General features: G+C 39.3%; 1 protein-coding gene across 7 annotated transcripts in view; it reads left to right on the top strand.

The window, feature by feature from the left end:
* Window positions 1-20,211, top strand: part of ALMS1 (ALMS1 centrosome and basal body associated protein) — a 225,971-nt gene that overhangs the window by 8,930 nt on the left and 196,830 nt on the right. Inside the window, exon 2 of one of the 7 annotated variants that reach the window (XM_029232820.1) lies at window positions 15,844-15,969. The exons of the other annotated variants lie outside the window; for them this stretch is intronic. Within the exon in view, the coding sequence (XP_029088653.1) occupies window positions 15,844-15,969 (126 nt within the window). The remainder of the gene's footprint in view (window positions 1-15,843; window positions 15,970-20,211) is intronic. 7 annotated transcript variants of the gene reach the window in all.

Raw genomic sequence — 20,211 nt, 5'->3', positions numbered from 1 at the left:
TCAATTACAGTTTAGGCTTGCCTACCCTAGTACAGGTCCCCATGGTGGTGTCTGCTCTGGGATTCTGTTCCATTAAGTTGTGATTCTCTGTATCCGTTTGTCTCTCTAATTTGGGAGGCTGTAGTTTGCCCTTCATTTCAGTTCCCTGGTGGATGTAAGAAGAGTTGTTGATTTTCAATTTGTTCAGCTTTTTCTCTTTTTGTGGGGATGGGAGTGATATGATTTCCTAACTCCTTGCATTGCTGGACCAGAGCTTTTTTTATTTTGGTTGTTTTTCAATAGACTATTTTGTTGTTGTTTGTTTATTTTTTTTGCTGCGCCCCACAGCTTGTGGGATCTTAGTTCCCTAACCAGGGACTGAACCCGTGCCTTTGGCAGTGAAAGCACGGAATCCTAACCACTAGACCACCCCAGGGAATTCCCTCAACAGACCATTTTTTAGAGCAGTTTTAGGTTCAAAGAAAAATTGATCAGGTAGTACAGAGATTTCCCATCCACCTCCTGCCCCCACACATGCACAGCCTCCTCCACTGTCAATATCCCACATCAGAGTGGAGTGTGTTTGTTACAATGAATCTACATTGACATCCAAAGCCAGAGTTTACATTAGGGCTCACTTTTGGTATTGTACATTCTATGGTTTTTGACAAATGTATAATGGCATGTATCCACCATTATGGTACAATATAGTTTCTCCATGTCTTTTCATGACTTGGTAGCTCATTTCTTTTCTCTTTTTTTTTTTGCGGTACGCAGGCCTCTCACTGTTGTAGCCTCTCCCGTTGCGGAGCACAGGCTCTGGACGCGCAGGCTCAGCAGCCATGGCTCACGGGCCCAGCCGCTCTGTGGCATGTGGGATCTTCCCGGACTGGGGCACGAACCCGTGTCCCCTGCATCGGCAGGCGGACTCTTAACCACTGCACCACCAGGGAAGCCCAGCTCATTTCTTTTTAGTGCTGAATAATATTACACTGTCTAGATGTACCACAGTTTATCTTATCCATTCACCTACTAAAGGGTATTTTAGTTGCTTTCAAGTTTTGGCAGTTATGAGTAAAGCTGCTCTAAACATCCATGTGCAGGTTTTTGTGTAGACACATCTTTTCAGTCCATTTGGGTCAGTACCAAGGAGTTTGATTACTAGATTGTATGCTAATAACATGTTTAGTTTTATAAGAAATTGCCAAATTGTCTTACAAAGTGACTGTACCATTTTGCTTTCCCACCATCATTCAGCAGTGAATGAGAGTTCCTGTTGTTCCATATCCTCGGCAGCATTTGTTGTCAGTGTTTCGGATTTTGGCTATTCTAATAGGTAGGTAGTAGTGTCTCATTGTTTTACTTTACAGTTCCCTAATGATAAATGATACTTAGCATCTTTTCATATGCTTATTCCAGTTGTATATCTTCTTTGGTGGTCTGTTGCCCATTTTCTAACCAAGTTGTTTGTGTTCATATTGTTGAGTTTTAAGAGTTCTTTGTATATTTTGGTTAACAGTCCTTATCAGATATGTCTATTAGAAATATCTTCTCCCAGTCTGTGGCTTGTCTTCTCATTCTCTTGACATTGTCTTCCACAGAACAAAGGTTTTTAATTTTGATGAGTGCAGCTTATCAGTTATTTCAGGGATTGTGCCTTTCGTGTTGTACCTAAAAAGTGATCACCATAGCTAAGGTGATCTAGGTTTTCTCCTATATTATCTTCTAGGTGTTTTATAGTTTTTATAGTTTTGCATTCTGCATTTACATCTATGATCCATTTTGAGTTAAGTTTTGTGAAAGGGGTAAGATCTGTGTCTAGATTCACTTTTTGCACGTGGATGTCCAGTTATTCCAGCATAATTTGTTGAAAAGACTGTCTTTGCTCCATTACGTTGCCTTTGTTCCTTTGTCAATTATCAGTTGTCTTTATGTGGGTCTATTTCTGGACTCTGTTGTGTTACAGTGATCTGTTTGTCTAGTCTTTCACCAATACCACACTCTTGATTGCTGTAGCTTTATAGTAAGTCTTTAAGTCAAGTAGTATCAGTCCTCCCACTTTGGCTTCTTCAATTTTGTGCTGGCTATGCTGGGTATTTTGACTCTTCATATAAACTTTAGAACCAGTTTGTCAATGTCCACAAAATAATTTTCTTGGATTTTGATTGGAATTGTATTGAATCTATACAACAGATTGGGAGGAACTGACGTTGACAGTATTGAGTCTTTCTAACCATGAAAAAGGACTATTCATCCATTTAATTAGTTCCTTTTTGATTTCTTTCGCCGGAGTTTTATAGTTTCCCTCATGTAGATCTTGTATATATTTGGTTAGATTTATACCTAAGTATTTAATTTTTGGGGTGCTAATGTAAATGGTATTGTGGTGTTTTTTTGTTTTTTGAGGGTTTTTTTGGCCATGCCATGTGGCATGTGGGATCTTAGTTTCCTGACCAGGGATCAAGCCTGCACCCCCTGCAGCAGAAGTGTGGAGTCTTAACCACTGGACCGCCAGGGAAGCCCCAATGGTATTGTGTTTTTAATTTCAAATTCCAGTTGTTCATTGCTGGTATATAGGAGAGCCATTGACATTTGCTCTGTGTTTTTTTTTTTTTTTTTTTTTTTAATGTTCAAGAATCATCCACAGAATCTCTATCCATCCACTGCTTTTGGAACCTGGAGTATTGAGGTCTAATTATTGTTGGAGTGTCTCTTTTTTCCTTCAGTTCTGTTAGTTTTTTTTTTTTTTTTTAAATAACCTTATTTATTTATTTATTTTTGGATGTGTTGGGTGTTCGTTGCTGCGTGCGTGCTTTTTCCCTAGTTGTGGGAGTGGGGGCTGCTCTTCGCTGCGGTGCCTGGGCTTTTCATTGCAGTGGCCTCTCCCTTTGCGGAACATGGGCTCTGGGCGCACTGGCTTCAGCAGTTGCAGCACATGGGCTCAGTAGCTGTGGCTTGTGGGCTCTAGAACGCAGGCTCAGTAGTTGTGGTGCACGGATTTAGTTGCTCTGCGGCATGTGGGATCTTACCGGAGCAGAGCTCGAACCCATGTCCCCTGCATTGGCAGGTGGAGTCTTAATCACTGCACCACCAGGGCAGTTCCCAGTTCTGTTAGTTTTTACTTAAGGTGTTTTGGAGCTCTGATGCTAGGTGCATATATATTTTTAATTATTAGATAGTCTTGGTGGATTGACCCTTTTATCATTCTGAAATGTCCCTTAGGCACTTCCCTTAGTATTTCTTGTAAAAGAAATAAATTTTCTGTTTTGGTTTATGTGGGGATTGAAAAATTTTTTTTAAATTTTATGTGGTAAAATACACATAACATCTTAACCACGTTAACCATTTTAAAGTGTACAGTTCAGTAATGTTAAATATGTTAACATTGTTGTGCAACCAATGTCCTGAATTCTTAAACTGAAGCTCTGCACCTGTAAACAACCAACTCCACATTCCCTCTCACCCCAGCCCCAGTAACAACCATTCTACTTTGTGTTTCTGTGAATTTGATTAATCTGGATACCTCATTTAAGAGGAATTATACACTATTGGTCTTTTGTGACTGGCTTATTTCACTTAGCTTAATGTCCTCAAGGTTCATGCACGTTGTAACATGTGACCAGATTAACTTCCTTTTAAGGCTGAATAATATTCTCTTGTACTTTTTTTTTTTTAACATCTTTATTGGAGTATAATTGCTTTAAAATGGTGTGTTAGTTTCTGCTTTACAACAGAGTGAGTCAGATATACATATACATATGTTCCCATATCTCTTCCCTCTTGCGTCTCCCTCCGTCCCTCCTTCCCACCCTCCCTATCCCACCCGTCTAGGTGGTCACAAACCACCTAGCTGATCTCCCTGTGCCATGCGGCTGCTTCCCACTAGCTATGCACTCTACGTTTGGTAGTGTATATATGTCCATGCCACTCTCTCACTTCGTCACAGCTTACCCTTCCCCCTCCCCATATCCTCAAGTCCATGCTCTAGTAGGTCTGTGTCTTTATTCCCGTCCTACCCCTAGGCTCTTCATGACATTTTATTTTCTTACATTCCATATATATGTGTTAGCATACGGTATTTGTCTTTCTTTTTCTGACTTACTGCACTCTGTATGACAGACTCTTGGTCCATCCACCTCACTACAAATAACTCAATTTCGTTTCTTTTTATGGCTGAGTAATATTCCATTGTATATATGTGCCACATCTTCTTTATCCATTCATCTGTCGATGGACACTTAGGTTGCTTCCACGTCCTGGCTATTGTAAATAGAGCTGCAATGAACATTTTGGTACATAACACTTTTTGAATTATGGTTTTCTCAGGGTATATGCCCAGTAGTGAGATTGCTGGGTCGTATGGTTGTTCTATTTGTAGTTGTTTTTTTTTCTTTTTGTGGTACGCGGGCAAAAGCTTTTAAGTTTCATTAGGTTCCATTTGTTTATTTTTGTTTTTATTTCCATTTCTCTAGGAAGTGGGTCAAAAAGGATCTTGCTGTGATTTATGTCATAGAGTGTTCTGCCTATGTTTTCCTTTAAGAGTTTGATAGTGTCTGGCCTTACATTTAGGTCTTTAATCCATTTTGAGTTTATTTTTGTGTATGGTGTTAGGGAGTGTTCTAATTTCATACTTTTACATGTACCTGTCCAGTTTTCCCAGCACCACTTATTGAAGAGGCTGTCTTTTCTCCATTGTATATTCTTGCCTCCTTTATCAAAGAGAAGGTGATCATATGTGCGTGGGTTTATCTCTGAACTTTCTATCCTGTTCCATTGATCTATATTTCTGTTTTTGTGCCAGTACCATACTGTCTTGATTACTGTAGCTTTGTAATATAGTCTGAAGTCAGGGAGCCTGATTCCTGCAGCTCCATTTTTCTTTCTCAAGATTGCTTTGGCTATTCGGGGTCTTCTGTGTTTCCATACAAATTGTGAAATTTGTTGTTTTAGTTCTCTAAAAAATGCCTGTGGTACTTTGATAGGGATTGCACTGAATCTGTAGATTGCTTTGGGTAGCAGAGTCATTTTCACAATGTTGATTCTTCCAATCCAAGAACGTGGTATATCTTTCCGTCTATTTGTATCATCTTTAATTTCTTTCATCAGTGTCTTATAATTTTCTGTATACAGTTCTTTTGTCTCCTTAGGTAGGTTTATTCCTAGATATTTTATTCTTTTTGTTGCAATAGTAAATGGGAGTGTTTTCTTAATTTCACTTTCAGATTTTTCATCACGAGTGTTTAAGAATGCCAGAGATTTCTGTGCATTAATTTTTTATCCTGCTACTTTACCAAATTCATTGATTAGCTCTAGTAGTTTTCTAGTAGCATCTTTAGGATTCTCTATGAATAGTATCATGTCATCTGCAAACAGTGACACCTTTACTTCTTCTTTTCCGACTTGGATTCCTTTCATTTCTTTTTCTTCTCTGATTGCTGTGGCTAGAACTTTCAAAGCTATGTTGAATAAGAGTGGTGAGAGTGGGCAACCTTGTCTTTTTCCTGATTTTAGTGGAAATGTTTCAGTTTTTCACCATTGAGGACGATGTTGGCTGTGGGTTTGTCATATATGGCCTTCATTATGTTGAGGAAAGTTCCCTCTATGCCTACTTTCTGCAGGGTTTTTATCATAAATGGGTGTTGAATTTTGTCAAAAGCTTTTTCTGCAGCTATTGAGATGATCATATGGTTTTTGTCCTTCAATTTGTTAATATGGTGTATCACGTTGATTGATTTGCGTATATTGAAGAATCCTTGCATTCCTGGAATAAACCCCACATGATCACGGTGTATGATCCTTTTAATGTGCTGTTGGATTCTGTTTGCTAGTATTTTGTTGAGGATTTTTGCATCTATTTTCATCAGTGATATTGTCCTATAGTTTCCTTTCTTTGTGACATCTTTGTCTGGTTTTGGTATCAGGGTGATGGTGGCCTCATAGAATGAGTTTGGGAGTGTTCCTCCCTCTGCTATATTTTGGAAGAGTTTGAGAAGGATAGGTGTTAGCTCTTCTCCAAATGTTTGATAGAATTCGCCTGTGAAGCCATCTGGTCCTGGGCTTTTGTTTGTTGGAAGATTTTTAATCACACTTTCAATTTCATTACTTGTGATTGGTCTGTTCATATTTTCTATTTCTTCCTGGCTCAGTCTCGGCAGGTTGTGCATTTCTAAGAATTTGTCCATTTTTTCCAGGTTGTCCATTTTATTGGCATAGAACTGCTTGTAGTAATCTCATGATCTTTTGTATTTCTGCAGTGTCAGTTGTTGTTTCTCCTTTTTCATTTCTAATTCTATTGATTTGAGTCTTCTCCCTTTTTTTCTTGATGAGTCTAGCTAATGGTTTATCAATTTTGTTTATCTTCTCAAAGAACCAGCTTTTAGTTTTATTGATCTTTGCTATCGTTTCCTTCATTTCTTTTTCATTTATTTCTGATCTGATCTTTATGATTTCTTTCCTTCTGCTAAATTGGGGTTTGTTTGTTCTTCTTTCTCTAATTGCTTTAGGTGCAAGGTTAGGTTGTTTATTTGGAATGTTTCCTGTTTTTAAGGTAGGATTGTATTGCTATAAACTTCCCTCTTAGAACTGATTTTGCTGCATCCCATAGGCTTTGAGTCGTCGGGTCTCCATTGTCATTTGTTTCTAGGTATTTTTTGATTTCCTCTTTGATTTCTTCAGTGGTCACTTCGTTATTAAGTAGTGTATTGTTTAGCTCCATGTGTTTGTATTTTTTACAGATCTTTTCCTGTAATTGATATCTAGTCTTCTAGTGTTGTAGTTGGAAAAGATACTTGATACGACTTCAATTTTCTGAAATTTACCAAGGCTAGATTATTGACCCAAGATATGATCTATCCTGGAGAATGTTGCATGAGCAATTGAGAAAAATGTGTATTCTGTTGTTTTTGGATGAAAAGTCCTATAAATATCAATTAAGTCCATCTTGTTTAATGTATCATTTAAAGCTTATGTTTCCATATTTATTTTCATTTTGGATGATCTGTCCATTGGTGGAAGTGGGGTGTTAAAGTCCCCTACTATGATTGTGTTACTGTCGATTTCCCCTTTTATGGCTGTTAGTATTTGCCTTATGTATTTAGGTGCTCCTATGTTGGGTGCATAAATATTTACAACTGTTATACCTTCTTCTTGGATCTATCCTTTGATCATTATGTAGTGTCCTTCTTTGTCTCTTGTAATAGTCTTTATTTTAAAGTCTATTTTGTCTGATATGAGAATTGCTACTCCAGCTTTCTTCTGATTTCCATTTGCATGGAATATCTTTTTTCATCTCCTCACTTTCAGTCTGTATGTGTCCCTGGTCTGAAGTGGGTCTCTTGTAGACAGCATATATATGGGTCTTGTTTTTGTATCCATTCAGTCAGTCTGTGTCTTTTTGTGGGAGCATTTAATCCATTTACATTTAAGGTAATTATCGATATGTATGTTCCTATTCCCATTTTCTTAATTGTTTTGGGTTTATTTTTGTAGGTCTTTTCCTTCTCTTGTGTTTCTTGCCTAGAGAAGTTCCTTTAGCAGTTGTTGTAAAGCTGGTTTGGTGGTGCTGAACTCTCTCAGCTTTTGCTTTTTGTAAAGGTTTTAATTTCTCCATCAAATCTGAATGAGATCCTTTCTGGGTAGAGTAATCTTGGTTGTAGGTTTTTCTCCTTCATCACTTTAAATACGTCCTGCCACTCCCTTCTGGCTTGCAGAGTTTCTGCTGAAAGATCAGCTGTTAACCTTATGGGGATTCCCTTGTGTGTTATTTGTTGTTTTTCCCTTGCTGCTTTTAATATGTTTTCTTTGTGTTTAATTTTTGATAGTTTGATTAATATGTGTCTTGGCGTATTTCTCCTTGGATTTATCCTGTATGAGATTCTCTGTGCTTCCTGGACTTGATTAACTATTTCCTTTCCCATATTAGGGAAGTTTTCAACCATAATCTCTTCAAATATTTTCTCAGTCCCTTTCTTTTTCTCTTCTTCTTCTGGGACACCTATAATTCGAATGTTGGTGCATTTAATGTTATCCCAGAGGTCTCTGAGACTGTCCTCAGTTCTTTTCATTCTTTTTTTTTATTCTGCTCTGCAGTAGTTATTTCCACTATTTTATCTTCCAGGTCACTTTTCCGTTCTTCTGCCTCAGTTATTCTGCTATTGATGCCTTCTAGAGTATTTTTAATTTCATTTATTGTGTTGTTCATCATTGCTTGTTTCCTCTTTAGGTCTTCTAGGTCCTTGTTAAATGTTTCTTGCATTTTCTCTATTCTATTTCCAAGATTTTGGATTATCTTTACTGTCATTATTCTGAATTCTTTTTCAGGTAGACTGCCTATTTCCTCTTTATTTGTTAGGTCTGGTGGGTTTTTACCTTGCTCCTTCATCTACTGTGTGGTTTTCTGTCTTTTCATTTTGCTTATCTTACTGCGTTTGGGGTCTCCTTTTCGCAGGCTGCAGGTTTGTAGTTCCCATTGTTTTTGGTGTCTGCCCCCAGTGGCTAAGGTTGGTTCAGTGGGTTGTGTAGTTTCCTGGTGGAGGGGCCTAGTGCCTATGTTCTGGTGAATGAGGCTGGATCTTGTCTTTCTGGTGGGGAGGTCCACGTTTGGTGGTGTGTTTTGGGGTGTCTGTAGCCTTATTATGATTTTAGGCAGCCTCTCTGCTAATGGATGGGGCTGTGTTCCTGTCTTGTTAGTTGTTTGGCATAGGGTGTCCAGCACTGTAGCTTGCTGGTCATTGAGTGAAGCTGGGTGTGGTCTTGGTGTTGAGATGGAGATCTCTGGGAGATTTTCGTGGTTTGATTTTACATGGAGCTGGGAGGTCTCGTGGACCAGTGTCCTGAAGTTGGCTCTCCCACCTCAGAGGCACAGCACTGATCCCTGGCTGGAGCACCAAGAGCCTTTCATCTACACGGCTCAGAATAAAAGGGAGAAAAAATAGAAAGAAAGAAAGAGAGAAAGGAAGGAAGGAAGGTAGGAGGATAAAATAAAGTAGGATAAAATAAAATAAAGTTATTAAAATAAAAATAATTATTAAGAAAAAAAATTTTTTTTAAGTAAAAAGAAAAAGAGAAAAAAACCGGACGGTCAGAACCCTAGGACAAATGGTGAAAGCAAAGCTATACAGACAAAATCTCACACAGAAGCCTACACATACACACTCACAAAAAGAGGAGAAAGGCAAAAAATTATCTATCTTGCTCCCAAAGTCCACCTCCTCAATTTGGGATGATCTGTTGTCTATTCATGTATTCCACAGATGCAGGGTACATCAAGCTGATTGTGGAGATTTAATCCGCTGCTTCTGAGGCTGCTGGGAAAAATTTCCCTTTCTCTTTTTTCGCACAGCTCCCGGGGTTCAGCTTTGGATTTGGACCCGCCCCTGCGTGTAGGTCGCCTGAGGGCGTCTGTTCTTCACTCAGACAGAACGGGGTTAAAGGAGCAGCTGATTGGGGGCTCTGGCTCACTCAGGCCGGGGGGAGGGAGGGGCACGGATGCGGGGCGAGTCTGCAGCAGCAGAGGCCGGCGTGACGTTGCACCAGCCTGAGGCGTGCCGTGCATTCTCACGGGGAAGTTGTCCCTGGATCACGGGACCCTGGCAGTGGCGGGCTACACAGGCTCCCGGGAGGGGAGGTGTGTATAGTGACCTGTGCTCGCACACAGGCTTCTTGGTGGCTGCAGCAGCAGCCTTAGCGTCTCATGCCCGTCTCTGGGGTCGGCGCTGATAGCCGTGGCTCGCGCCCGTCTCTGGAGCTCCTTTAAGCAGCGCTCTTAATCCCCTCTCGTCTCGCACCAGGAAACAAAGAGGCAAGAAAAAGTCTAGTCTCTTCGCAGCTCCAGACTTCCCCTGGACTCCCTCCTGGCTAGCAGTGGTGCACTAACCCCTTCAGGCTATGTTCACGCAGCCAACCCCAGTCCTCTCCTGCATCCGACCGAAGTCCGATCCTCAGCTCCCAGCCCACGCCTGTCCCGGCGGGTGAGCAGACGAGCCTCTCGGGCTGGTGAGTTCTGGTCGGCACCGATCCTCTGTGCGGGAATCTCTCCGCTTTGCCCTCCGCACCCCTGTGGCTGCGCTCTCCTCCGTGGCTCTGAAGCTTCCACCTCTGCCACCCGCAGTCTCCGCCCGTGAAGGGGCTTCTAGTGTGTGGAAACCTTTCCTCCTTCTCAGCTCCCTCCCACTGGTGCAGGTCCCATCCCTATTCTTTTGTCTCTGTTTTTTCTTTTTTCTTTTGTCCTATCCAGGTACGTGGGGAGTTTCTTGCCTTTTGGGAGGTCTGAGGTCTTCTGTCAGCAATCAGTGGGCGTTCTATAGGAGTAGTTCCACGTGTAGATGTATTTCTGATGTATCTGTGGGGAGGAAGATGATATCTGCATCTCTGTTCTCCAGATTCCTTTTTTGTATCACATTTTGTTTACCCCTTTATCAGTTAATAAGACACTTGGATTGTTTCTGCCTGTTGGCTATTGTGAGTAGTGCTGCTGTGAACAGGGGTTTGTAAATATCTCTTTGAGACAGTGCCTTCAGTTCTTTTGGATATATACTCAGAAGTAGGATTGCCAGATCATATGGTAGTTCTATTTTTAGTTTTCTAAGGAAACTCCCTCCTGTTTTCCACAGTGGTTGCACCATTTTATATTCCCACCAACACGACACAAGGGTCCCAGTTTCTCCACATCTTCACCAACATTTGTTATTTTCTTTCTCTTCCTTTTTTTTGTTTTTGATAGCAGCCATCCTGATGAGTGTGAGGTGATGTCTCATTGTAGGTTTTTTAAAATTGTTTTTACAGTAGGTCCTTGTTGGTTATCTATTTTATTTTATTAATTTATTTTTAAAATATTTATTTATTTATTTGGCTGCACTGGGTATTAGTTGCGGCACGTGGGATCTTTTAGTTGTGGCTTGTGAACTCTTAGCTGCGGCATGTGGGATCTAGTTCCCTGACTAGGGATCGAACCTGGGCCCCCTGCTTTGGGAGCACAGAGTCTTAACCACTGGACCACCAGGGAAGTCCCTCATTGTAGTTCTGATTTGTATTTTTCTAATGATTAGTGATGTTGAGCATCTTTTCATGTGCTTATTGGCCATTTGTATATGTTTGGAGAAATGGCTCAGTAAGTTCTTTGCCCATTTGATAATTGGTTAATTGGGTGTTTTGTTTTGTTTTTGTTTTTGAGTTTGAGTTCTTTATATATTATGGATATTAATCCCATATCAGATACATGATTTTCAAATATTTTCCCCCATTCTGTGGGTTGCCTGTTTACTCTTTTTTTTTTTAAATTGGAGTGTAGTTGCTTTACAATGTTGTGTTAGTTTCTGCTGTACAGTGAAGTGAATCAGCTATATGTATACATATATCCCCTCTTTTTTGGATTTCCTTTCCAGTTAGGTCACCACAGAGCATTGAGTAGAGTTCCCTGTGCTATACAGCAGGTTTCCTTTTTACTCTGTTGATGGTGTCTTCTGATATACAGAATTTAAAAATTTTCATGAAATCCAGTTTGTCTGTTGTTTCTTTTGTTGCTTGTGCCTTTGATATCATATCCAGGAAATCACTGCCAGATCTGCTGTTGTGCAACTTTCGCTCTGAGTTTTCTAAGAGTTTTATAGTTTTAGGTCTTAACATTTAAGTCTTCGGTCCATTTAGAGTTGAGTTTTGTGTATGTTGCTAGGTGAGAGTGTAACTTCATTCTTTTGCATGTGGATAACCAGTTTTATGAGCAACAGTTGTTGAAAAGACTATCCTTTTCCCATTGAATGGTCTTGATACCTTTGCTGAAAATCATTTGACCATGTATGTGAGAGTTTATTCCTGGGGTCTCTTTGCTCTAGCTGGGACTTCCAATAATGTGTTGAATAGAAGTGGCAAGAGTTGGCATTCTTGCCTTGTTCCTGGTCTTAGAGGAAAAGCTTTCAGTTTTACACTGTTGAGTGTGGTGTGAGTTAGTTGTGGGCCCTCATAAATGGCCTTTATTATATTGATTAGTTTCCTTCCATTCCTGATTTGTTGAGTGCTTTTTCATGAAAGGGTGTTGAGCATTGTCAACTGCTTTTTCTGTATCAGTCAAGATGATCGTGTGGTTTTGTCCTTCATTCTGTTAATGTGAAGTATTATATTGGTTGATTTTTATGTGTTGAATCATCCTTACATTTCATGGTTAATTCCCACTTGATCATGGTGTATACATACTTCTTTTAATGTGTTGTGAATTCTGTGTGCTAGTATTTTGTTGAGGATGATTGAAGCCATCTGGTCCTTGGCTTTTCTGTGTCAGCAGGTTTTTGATTACTGATTGAATCTCCTTGCTAGTTATATGTTTGTTCAGATTTTCTATTTTTTTCATGATTCAGTCTTGGTAGGTTGTGTCTTTCTAGGGATTTATGTATGTCTTCTTGGCTATCCAATTTGTTGGTATACAGTTGTTCATAGTATTTATTCTCTTATAATCCTTATTTCTGTGGCATTGGTTGTAATATTCCCTCTTTCATTTCTGATTTTATTATTTGAGTCTTCTTTTTTTCCTTAGTCAGTCTGGCTAAGAGGTTGTCAATATTGTTGATCTTCTGAAAAGCACACTTTTAGTTTCATGATTTTTTTTTTCCTGTTGACTATTTCATTTATCTGTGCTCTAATCTTTGTTATTTCCTTCCTTCTGCCTGCTTTAGGTTTAGTTCTTCTTTTAGTTCCTTGAGGTACAAGTTAGATTGCTTACTTGAGATCTTGCCTTTTTTAAATATATGCATTTACGGCTATAAACTTCCTTCTTAGTACTTCTTTCGCTGCGTCCATAAGTTTTTTGGCATTTTCCGTTTTCATCTGTGTCCAGGTATTTTCTAATTTCCTTTGTGACTTCTTGTTTGACCCATTGGTTTTGTAAGACACGTGTTTAATTTCCACATATTGTAAAATTTCCAGTTTTTCTTGTGCTATTTGTTTCTAGTTTCATTCCATTGTGATTGGAAAAGATACTGTGTATTATGATTTCAGTCTTCTTGAATTTATTAAGACTTGCTTTGTGGCTAGACATGTGTTCTATCCTGTAGAATGTTGCATGTGTACTTGAGAAAATGTGTTCTGCTGTTGTTGGGTGGAGTGTTCTGTATATATGTTATGTCTGATTGGTCTGTAGTGCTGTTCAATTTCTATATTTCCTTATTCTGTATGGTTGTTCTGTTCATTATTGAAAGTGGGTGTTGAAGCCTCTTATGTTGCTGTGTATTTCTCTCTTCAATTCTTTCAACATCTGCCTCATTAATTTAGGAGCTCTGAGGTTTGGTGCATAAATACTTATAAATCTTGGTGAATTGACCCCTTTTTAAAAAAATAAAATTTATTTATTTATGGCTGCATTGGGTCCTCGTTGCTTTGTGTGGGTTTTCTCTAGTTGCGGGCTTCTCATTGCAGTTGCTTCTATTGTTGCAGAGTACGGGCTCTAAGCATGTGGGCTTCAGTAGTTGTGGTATGCGGGCTTCAGTAGTTGTGGCTCGTAGGCTCTAGGGTGCAGGCTCAATAGTTGTGGCTCATGGGCTTAGTTGCTCCGCAGCATGTGGGATCTTCCCGGACCAGGGCTCGAACCTGTGTTCCCTGCATTGGCAGGCAGATTCTTAACCACTGCACAACCAGGGAAGCCCTGAATTGAGCCTTTTATCATTATATGATGTATTTCTTCGTCTCTTGTAACGGTTTTTGACTTAAAGTCTATTTTGTCTGAAATTAATATAGCCACTCCTGTGCTCTTTTGGTTACTATTTGCATGAAATCTCTTTTTTCATCCTTTTACTTGGAATCGATATGTATCCTTATATCTAAAATGTTTCTTTGATAGACAACATGTAGTTGGAAGACTACTAAAGACCAGTATTTCTTTTTTTAAATATTTATTTATTTATTTTGGCTGCACTGTGTCTTAGTTGTGGCACACAGGATTTTCGTTGTGGCACGTGGGATCTTTAGTTGTGGCATGCATGCAGTATCTATATCCCCGACCAGGGATCAAACCCGGGCCCCCTGCATTGGGAGTGCAGAGTCTTAGCCACTGGGCCACCAGGGAAGACCCAGACTGCTAACTTTTAATATTAAAAAATGACTCAGGGAAAGACTCTGAAACTGTTTATTTATACCAAAAGACATTTAATCTCAGATCAGAGAGTTGCTGATGACACCTGCTTAGTTTTGAAGCATTATTCTTAAGAATTCTCTTTCAAGTATTTGGGTTATACCACTATCCAGAGGCAACTGGGAAAACTGATCAAACATATGGGAATTATTAGAAATTAATTTCCTTAATGAAGTCTATAAACCATCAAGTAGGTAATAAAAGTAAGTTCGGGAAAATGTATTTTTTAATAAGAACTTTTAATATTTAATTTTAACTTTTGGGGGTTTTTTTTAGCTGATAAAATTGAGAGAGTGTTCTTTTTTCTCACACGTTGGGTTAGTTGTCAAAGTGCTGGTTTCTTAATATTGTATCATTAGTGTTCTACAAATATCCTAATGAATCAAACTCTCTTATTGTAAGCTAATGTGAATCAGCAATTTTCAAAGGCAACACCCTGTGCTCTACACCCAGTATTATTTAGTTGCAGTGAATAACCATTTTGAACATTCATTTTGGCATTCTTTCCTCTAGGGCTCAAAGAAGACTAACTGTGCCAAAACATTGGCTGTATTGTTATTTATTTAGGGATTTCAAATTGCCAAAATGAATTTGCAAAATGCCTTTCTTTGCTTTCTATTCTTTATCCCTTAAAAAATGCCATTGAAGCAAGGTGGGTGTGCCCCATGGTGTTCTACCTTTTGAGAAAAACCTCTTGGAAGAGTTGATACCATAGAAATCTCTTTAGTTGAATAGATTTTAAGTTAAGCTTGCCTTTCTATGGTCAAAAGCACATTGTTGTAAGCGCTCTGTAAAAATGTTTTGTTAGTGTAGTAACTTTTAATTCTGGGGGGAAAAATCTTATGACGTTGGGTTTCCTTCAGAGGCTCTTTCACATTTTTGGTTGTGTTAGCATTCATCTTTTCTTGACTCATAACTGCCTGTTTTACTTTTAATAACCTCTTTTTTTATGGACATTGTGTCTTTTTAAAAAGTCTCTTTAAGGGTCTGAGATATTCTCATTTTAAAGTCTTTTGAAAGTATAGTTTGTAATCTCATTTTTAGCAGGAGTGTTATTTTGTTTTCTCTTTTGGTGCATCCTTCTCTACCTGGTGTTTTTTTTGGTTGTCTCTGCCTTGCCCCTTGTGGTTCCTTCTTTATAAGGAAGGTTTATATTGGAAGCTTTGGGTTCTTACTCTCCAAGAATATTGGGGAAAATCTCAATAACCAGTACCTGAACCAGCAGGTGAGTTGACTGAGGTCACTTTTGTTTGATAACCTCTGATCTCTTCCATGTGCATTGCTTCAGCCTTGGGCAGTAGTCACAGCTTTTATTGCCTTCTTTCACAGATGGGAGAGTCCTGCTTCAACTCCTGATTTCACAAAATGAGCCTAACTTTGTCCCCACTTTCCATGCTATAAGATGATTTTAGTTCCTATTATTAGAGTTAATTTCTTAGGTGTCTCAAATAGTAAGATTGTAAAATAGGTAACTTGCTTGTTTCTGCTTGCTTCTTTTACTGCTACAAATATAGGAGGTTAAAGAACTGCTGTGGTTTGTTGGAATATGTTGAGTCCTTACTGGGTAACCTTAAATCCCTGTTTCCTTATTTTTAAGTGAAGATAATTTGGACAGTGGTTGTGAAGCCCAAATGTTACTATATTTGTGAAAGTGCTTTATAAACAGAGAAACATAATCTAAATGTTAGACTTTAGTATTGTTTAGTCATAAGGATTGTGTTATTATTCTATTTAAATCTTTTGATCTTCAGGTTGTTCCATTGACCTGTCATGTATGGCAACAGCCATTATATCAAAACAATAGTGGAACACAGATTTCTGATACTAATATGGTCTCTTTGGAAAAAACAGCTCAGTGGTGTTCTGGGGATGATCGGGTATGTCTTGCATAACTGGCAAACTATCTTTTGGTAAGCAGCATGAGAAATTCTGATTTAGCTATGAAGAATGGAAAGAGCTGAATTACTTTAATATTCCATTTTTCTAATAGATCTTTGGCAGCCTTAATTATGTAGAACAGCGTTTACTTTTTTTTTTTGGTCTCAGGACTCCTTCACATTCTTCAAAAGTATTTTAAAGAGCTTTTGTTTATAAGGGTTATCTGTATCAATATTTAGCTTACAAAAAAATTAAAACATTTAAAAAATATTTATTTAGAAATAACAAACCCATTACATATTAACATACAAATATATTTTTAAATGAAAAATGGGTATTTTCCAAAACAAAAAAAAATTAGTTGAAAGGGTGGCATTGTTTTACAGTTTTGCATATCTCTTTAATGTCAGGCTTACTAGAAGACAGTTGGTGTATTAGGCAGGGTTCTCCAGAAAAATAGAACCAATAGGAAACATATACGTACGTAAATAGGTATATACAAATATATATATATGTAAAATAAGGAATTGGTTCATGTGATTATGGAGGCTGAGAATTCCCAGTATCTGTCCTGGGGATCCAGGAGAGCTGATAGTATAGTTCCAGTCTGAATCTGAAGGCCCGAGAACCAGGAGCTGACTGATGGTGTATGTTCTAGCCCAAGTCTAGAGGTCCGAGGACCAGGTGAGCTGATAGTGTAAGTTCCACTCCAGGTCCAAGTCCGAAGCAGAAGACTGATGTCCCAGCTTGAAGACCATCAGGCAGAGAGAGCGAATTATCTTTTGCTCAGCCTTTTGTTCTATTCAGGCCTTTAATGGGTTGGATGAGGCCTGCCCACCTTAAGAAGGGCAGTCTCCTTTACTAAGTCTGTGGATCAGATGTTAATCTCATCCAGACACACCCTCACAGACACACCCAGATGTTTAACCAAATACTTGGCACAGCCAAGTTGACACATAAAGTTAACCATCATAACTGAATTCCCAGATCTGCTTCTGCATTTAGTCCATTGGGATATATTGTTTTGGTTGAATTATGTGAAGAAAATCTGACCTTACATAGATATGTAGTTAGAAAAGGGAGGCCCGCTTAACTTCCCTGAAAGGGTGTCAGTGACCCCCAGGGATCTTTGGACCATACTTTGGGAACCACTGATCTAGAGCATAGTAATAAACTTAGAAGAAATGGAAAAAATTGTGAGCAGATAGGAAAAAGCCTCATATATGTTTGTTGGAGAAAAAAATGCATCCTTACTCATAATGATTATTTAAGGTTGATTATCTAATAACTTGGGTATCAGATTTCTTCTAGTACCTTCAATTTCCCCTAAATTGCATTTATTATCCATTAAATGCAAGGTATGGAGGAAGGAGATTTACTGTCGCCAAGTGAAAATGGTTAAGAGAAACCCTGACCAGAAGAAGCATGGTACTCTGTGATCATTAAATGGAAGGGGGATTGTTATGGGGGTTGAATTGTGTGCCCCAAAGTGATGTGTTGAAGTCCCAATCTGCAGTACCTCAGAATGTGACCTTATTTGGAAATATAGTGATGGAAGATAGAACTATTTAAATTAAGAAGAGATCATACTGGATTTAAGGTGGGCCCTTAATCCGATATGACTGGTGTCCTTGTAAGAGAGAGACACACAGGAAGAGGTCTGCTCTATGAAGACAGAGGCAGAGATGGAGTTAGGCTGCCATAAGCCAAGAAATGCCCGGGGCTTCGAGAAAGAGGAAGAGGTAAGAAGGATCCTCCCCTAGAGGCTTTGGATGGAGCATGGCCCTGCCAACACCTTGATTTCAGACTTGTAGCCTCCAGAACTGTGAGAGAATAAATTTCTGTTGTTTTAAGCCCTCCACTTTGTGTAAGTTCATTATGGCAGCTTTAGGAAACGAATACAGAGGTATATTCCTAAATAGTTTAATATTCTCTGAGGGCATGTTTATGGTAGAGCACAGTCCAAAAATGGACATCTTGCCTTTTTTTGGTCCTTGTTTTATAAAATATAAACCGTGGATAGATCCTGTAGCTCTTCATTTCTGCCTTTATGCCTGTGTTCATCAGAAGAACTGGAGGATTATACCACTTCCTAATTCTCTCCCCTCTTTTCTCCTTCTGGTTATTCTGCTCATTCATCCTTGTCGCTGTCATCCAAATTAACTTTTTTTTATTCATTGAAAACTATAGCCCTTGCTACACTGTCGTCTTTTAGTTTCTTTCACTTCAGCTTACATTACCCATCCAGGATCTGAAACTCTTGGATCTTTGATCTAATGTGCAGAGATTTTTTTCCTTCACTCCTCCCAACCTTCTCCTATCCCTGCTTACCCCATGGTCACAGTCTAGACCTTATCAGCTCCAGCAGCTTGAGTACAATTGTCTCATCCTTTCTTCCCTCCAGCTACTGCCCCATTTATGTTTCTGCTCCCTGTTAAGTGAAATTTTCAAGAGTTTTTGGTCTCTATTTTCTGATACCTTATCCTCATGTTTTAAAAAGTCAGGTTTATTGAGGTATAATTTAAATACAGCAAAATTAACTCTTTTAGGTGTGCAGTTTGATGAGCTTTGACAAATACATAGTTATATAACTACTACACATTTGATTGCCATCACCCCCAGAAAGTTTCCTTGTACCCCTTTGTAGTCAGTCATCTCCCCCATGCTTAGTCCCTGGCAACTGCTAATCTCATTTCTGTCTATAGTTTTGCCTTTCAGAATTGTAGTGTGTAGATTTTTAAAAAAATAATTAATTTATTTTTGGCTGCATTGGGTCTTTGTTGCTGCACGCGGGCTTTCTCTAGTTGTGGCAAGTGGGGGCTACTCTTCTATGCAGTGCGCAGGCTTCTCTTTGCAGTGGCTTCTCTTGTTGCGGAGCCCGGGCTCTAGGTGTGCGGGCTTCAGTAGTTGTTGCACGCGGGCTCAGTAGTTGTGGCTCACGGGCTCTAGAGCGCAGGCTCGGTAGTTGTGGCGCATGGGCTTTGTTGCTCTGTGACATGTGGGATCTTCCCGGACCAGGGCTCAAACCCGTGCCCACTGCAGTGGCAGGCGGATTCTTAACCACTCCACCACCAGGGAAGTCCCATGTGTAGATTTTTGAATCTGGCTTCTTTCACTTGGCACATCCATGTTGTTGCATAAATCAGTAGCTCTTTAAAATTTATTTCTGAGTAGTATTCCACTTATGTACAGGTTTTTAGGTAGACAGCTGGTTTCATTTCTCTTGGGTAAATACCTAGGAATGGGATTGCTGGCTGATATGGTAACTGTACGTTTAACATTATAAGAAAGTGCCAAACTGTTTTCCGAAGTGCCTGTACCATTTTGCATTCCCCACGATGTATAGGAGTTCTAGTTGCTTTGCATCCTTGCCAGCTCTTGGTATTGTCAGGTTTTTTTGTTTTTGTTTTAAAATTTTTAGTCATTCTAGGTATGTTGTGGTGTCTCATTGTGTGTGTGTTTTTTTTAATTTTATTTATTTGTTTATGGCTGTATATGGCTCTTTGTTTCTGTGCGAGGGCTTTCTCTAGTTGTGGCAAGTGGGGGCCACTCCTCACCGCGGTGCGTGGGCCTCTCACTATTGCGGCTTCTCCTGTTGCGGAGCACAGGCTCCAGACGCACAGGCTCAGTAATTGTGGCTCACGGGGCTAGCCGCTCCGCGGCATACGGGATCCTCCCAGACCAGGGCTCGAACCCGTGTCCCCTGCATCGGCAGGCAGACTCTCAACCACTGTGCCACCAGGGAAGCCCTCATTGTGGTTTTAATATGCATTTTCCTAATGATAATGTGCATCTTTGTGTGTGCTTATTTGCCATCCATGTTTCTTCTTAATGAAGGGGTTGGTTTAAATCTCTTCCCCATTTTTTATGGGTGATTTGTTCCATTTGTTGAGTTTTGGGAGTTCTTTATATATTCTAGATGTAAGTCCTTTATATGTTTTGCAAATATTTTCTTCCAGTCTGTGGTTTTCCTTTGAATTGTCCTATTTGTTTTTTGAAGAGTGGAAGTTTTAATTTTGATGAAGTTGAAGTTGGTTTATTGATTTTTTTTTTTAATGGTTTTTACTTCTTATGTCTAACCTGGTAAATTTTGACCTAATCCTAGATCACAAAAATTTTCTCCTATATTTTTTTCTAGAACAGGGTTTCTCAGCCTTGGTGCTTTTGATATTTGGGCTAGATAATTCTTTATTTTACAGGACTGTCCTGTGTATTGTAAGATGTTTAGCAGCATCCTTGGC

Source organism: Monodon monoceros, unplaced genomic scaffold, assembly GCF_005190385.1.
Source record: "Monodon monoceros isolate NGI ecotype Baffin Bay Population unplaced genomic scaffold, NGI_Narwhal_1 Super_Scaffold_19, whole genome shotgun sequence".
Taxonomy (NCBI): Eukaryota; Metazoa; Chordata; class Mammalia; order Artiodactyla; family Monodontidae; genus Monodon; species Monodon monoceros.
The sequence above is the reverse complement of the archived record's forward strand: the minus strand, read 5'-3'. Positions and strand labels throughout refer to the sequence as shown.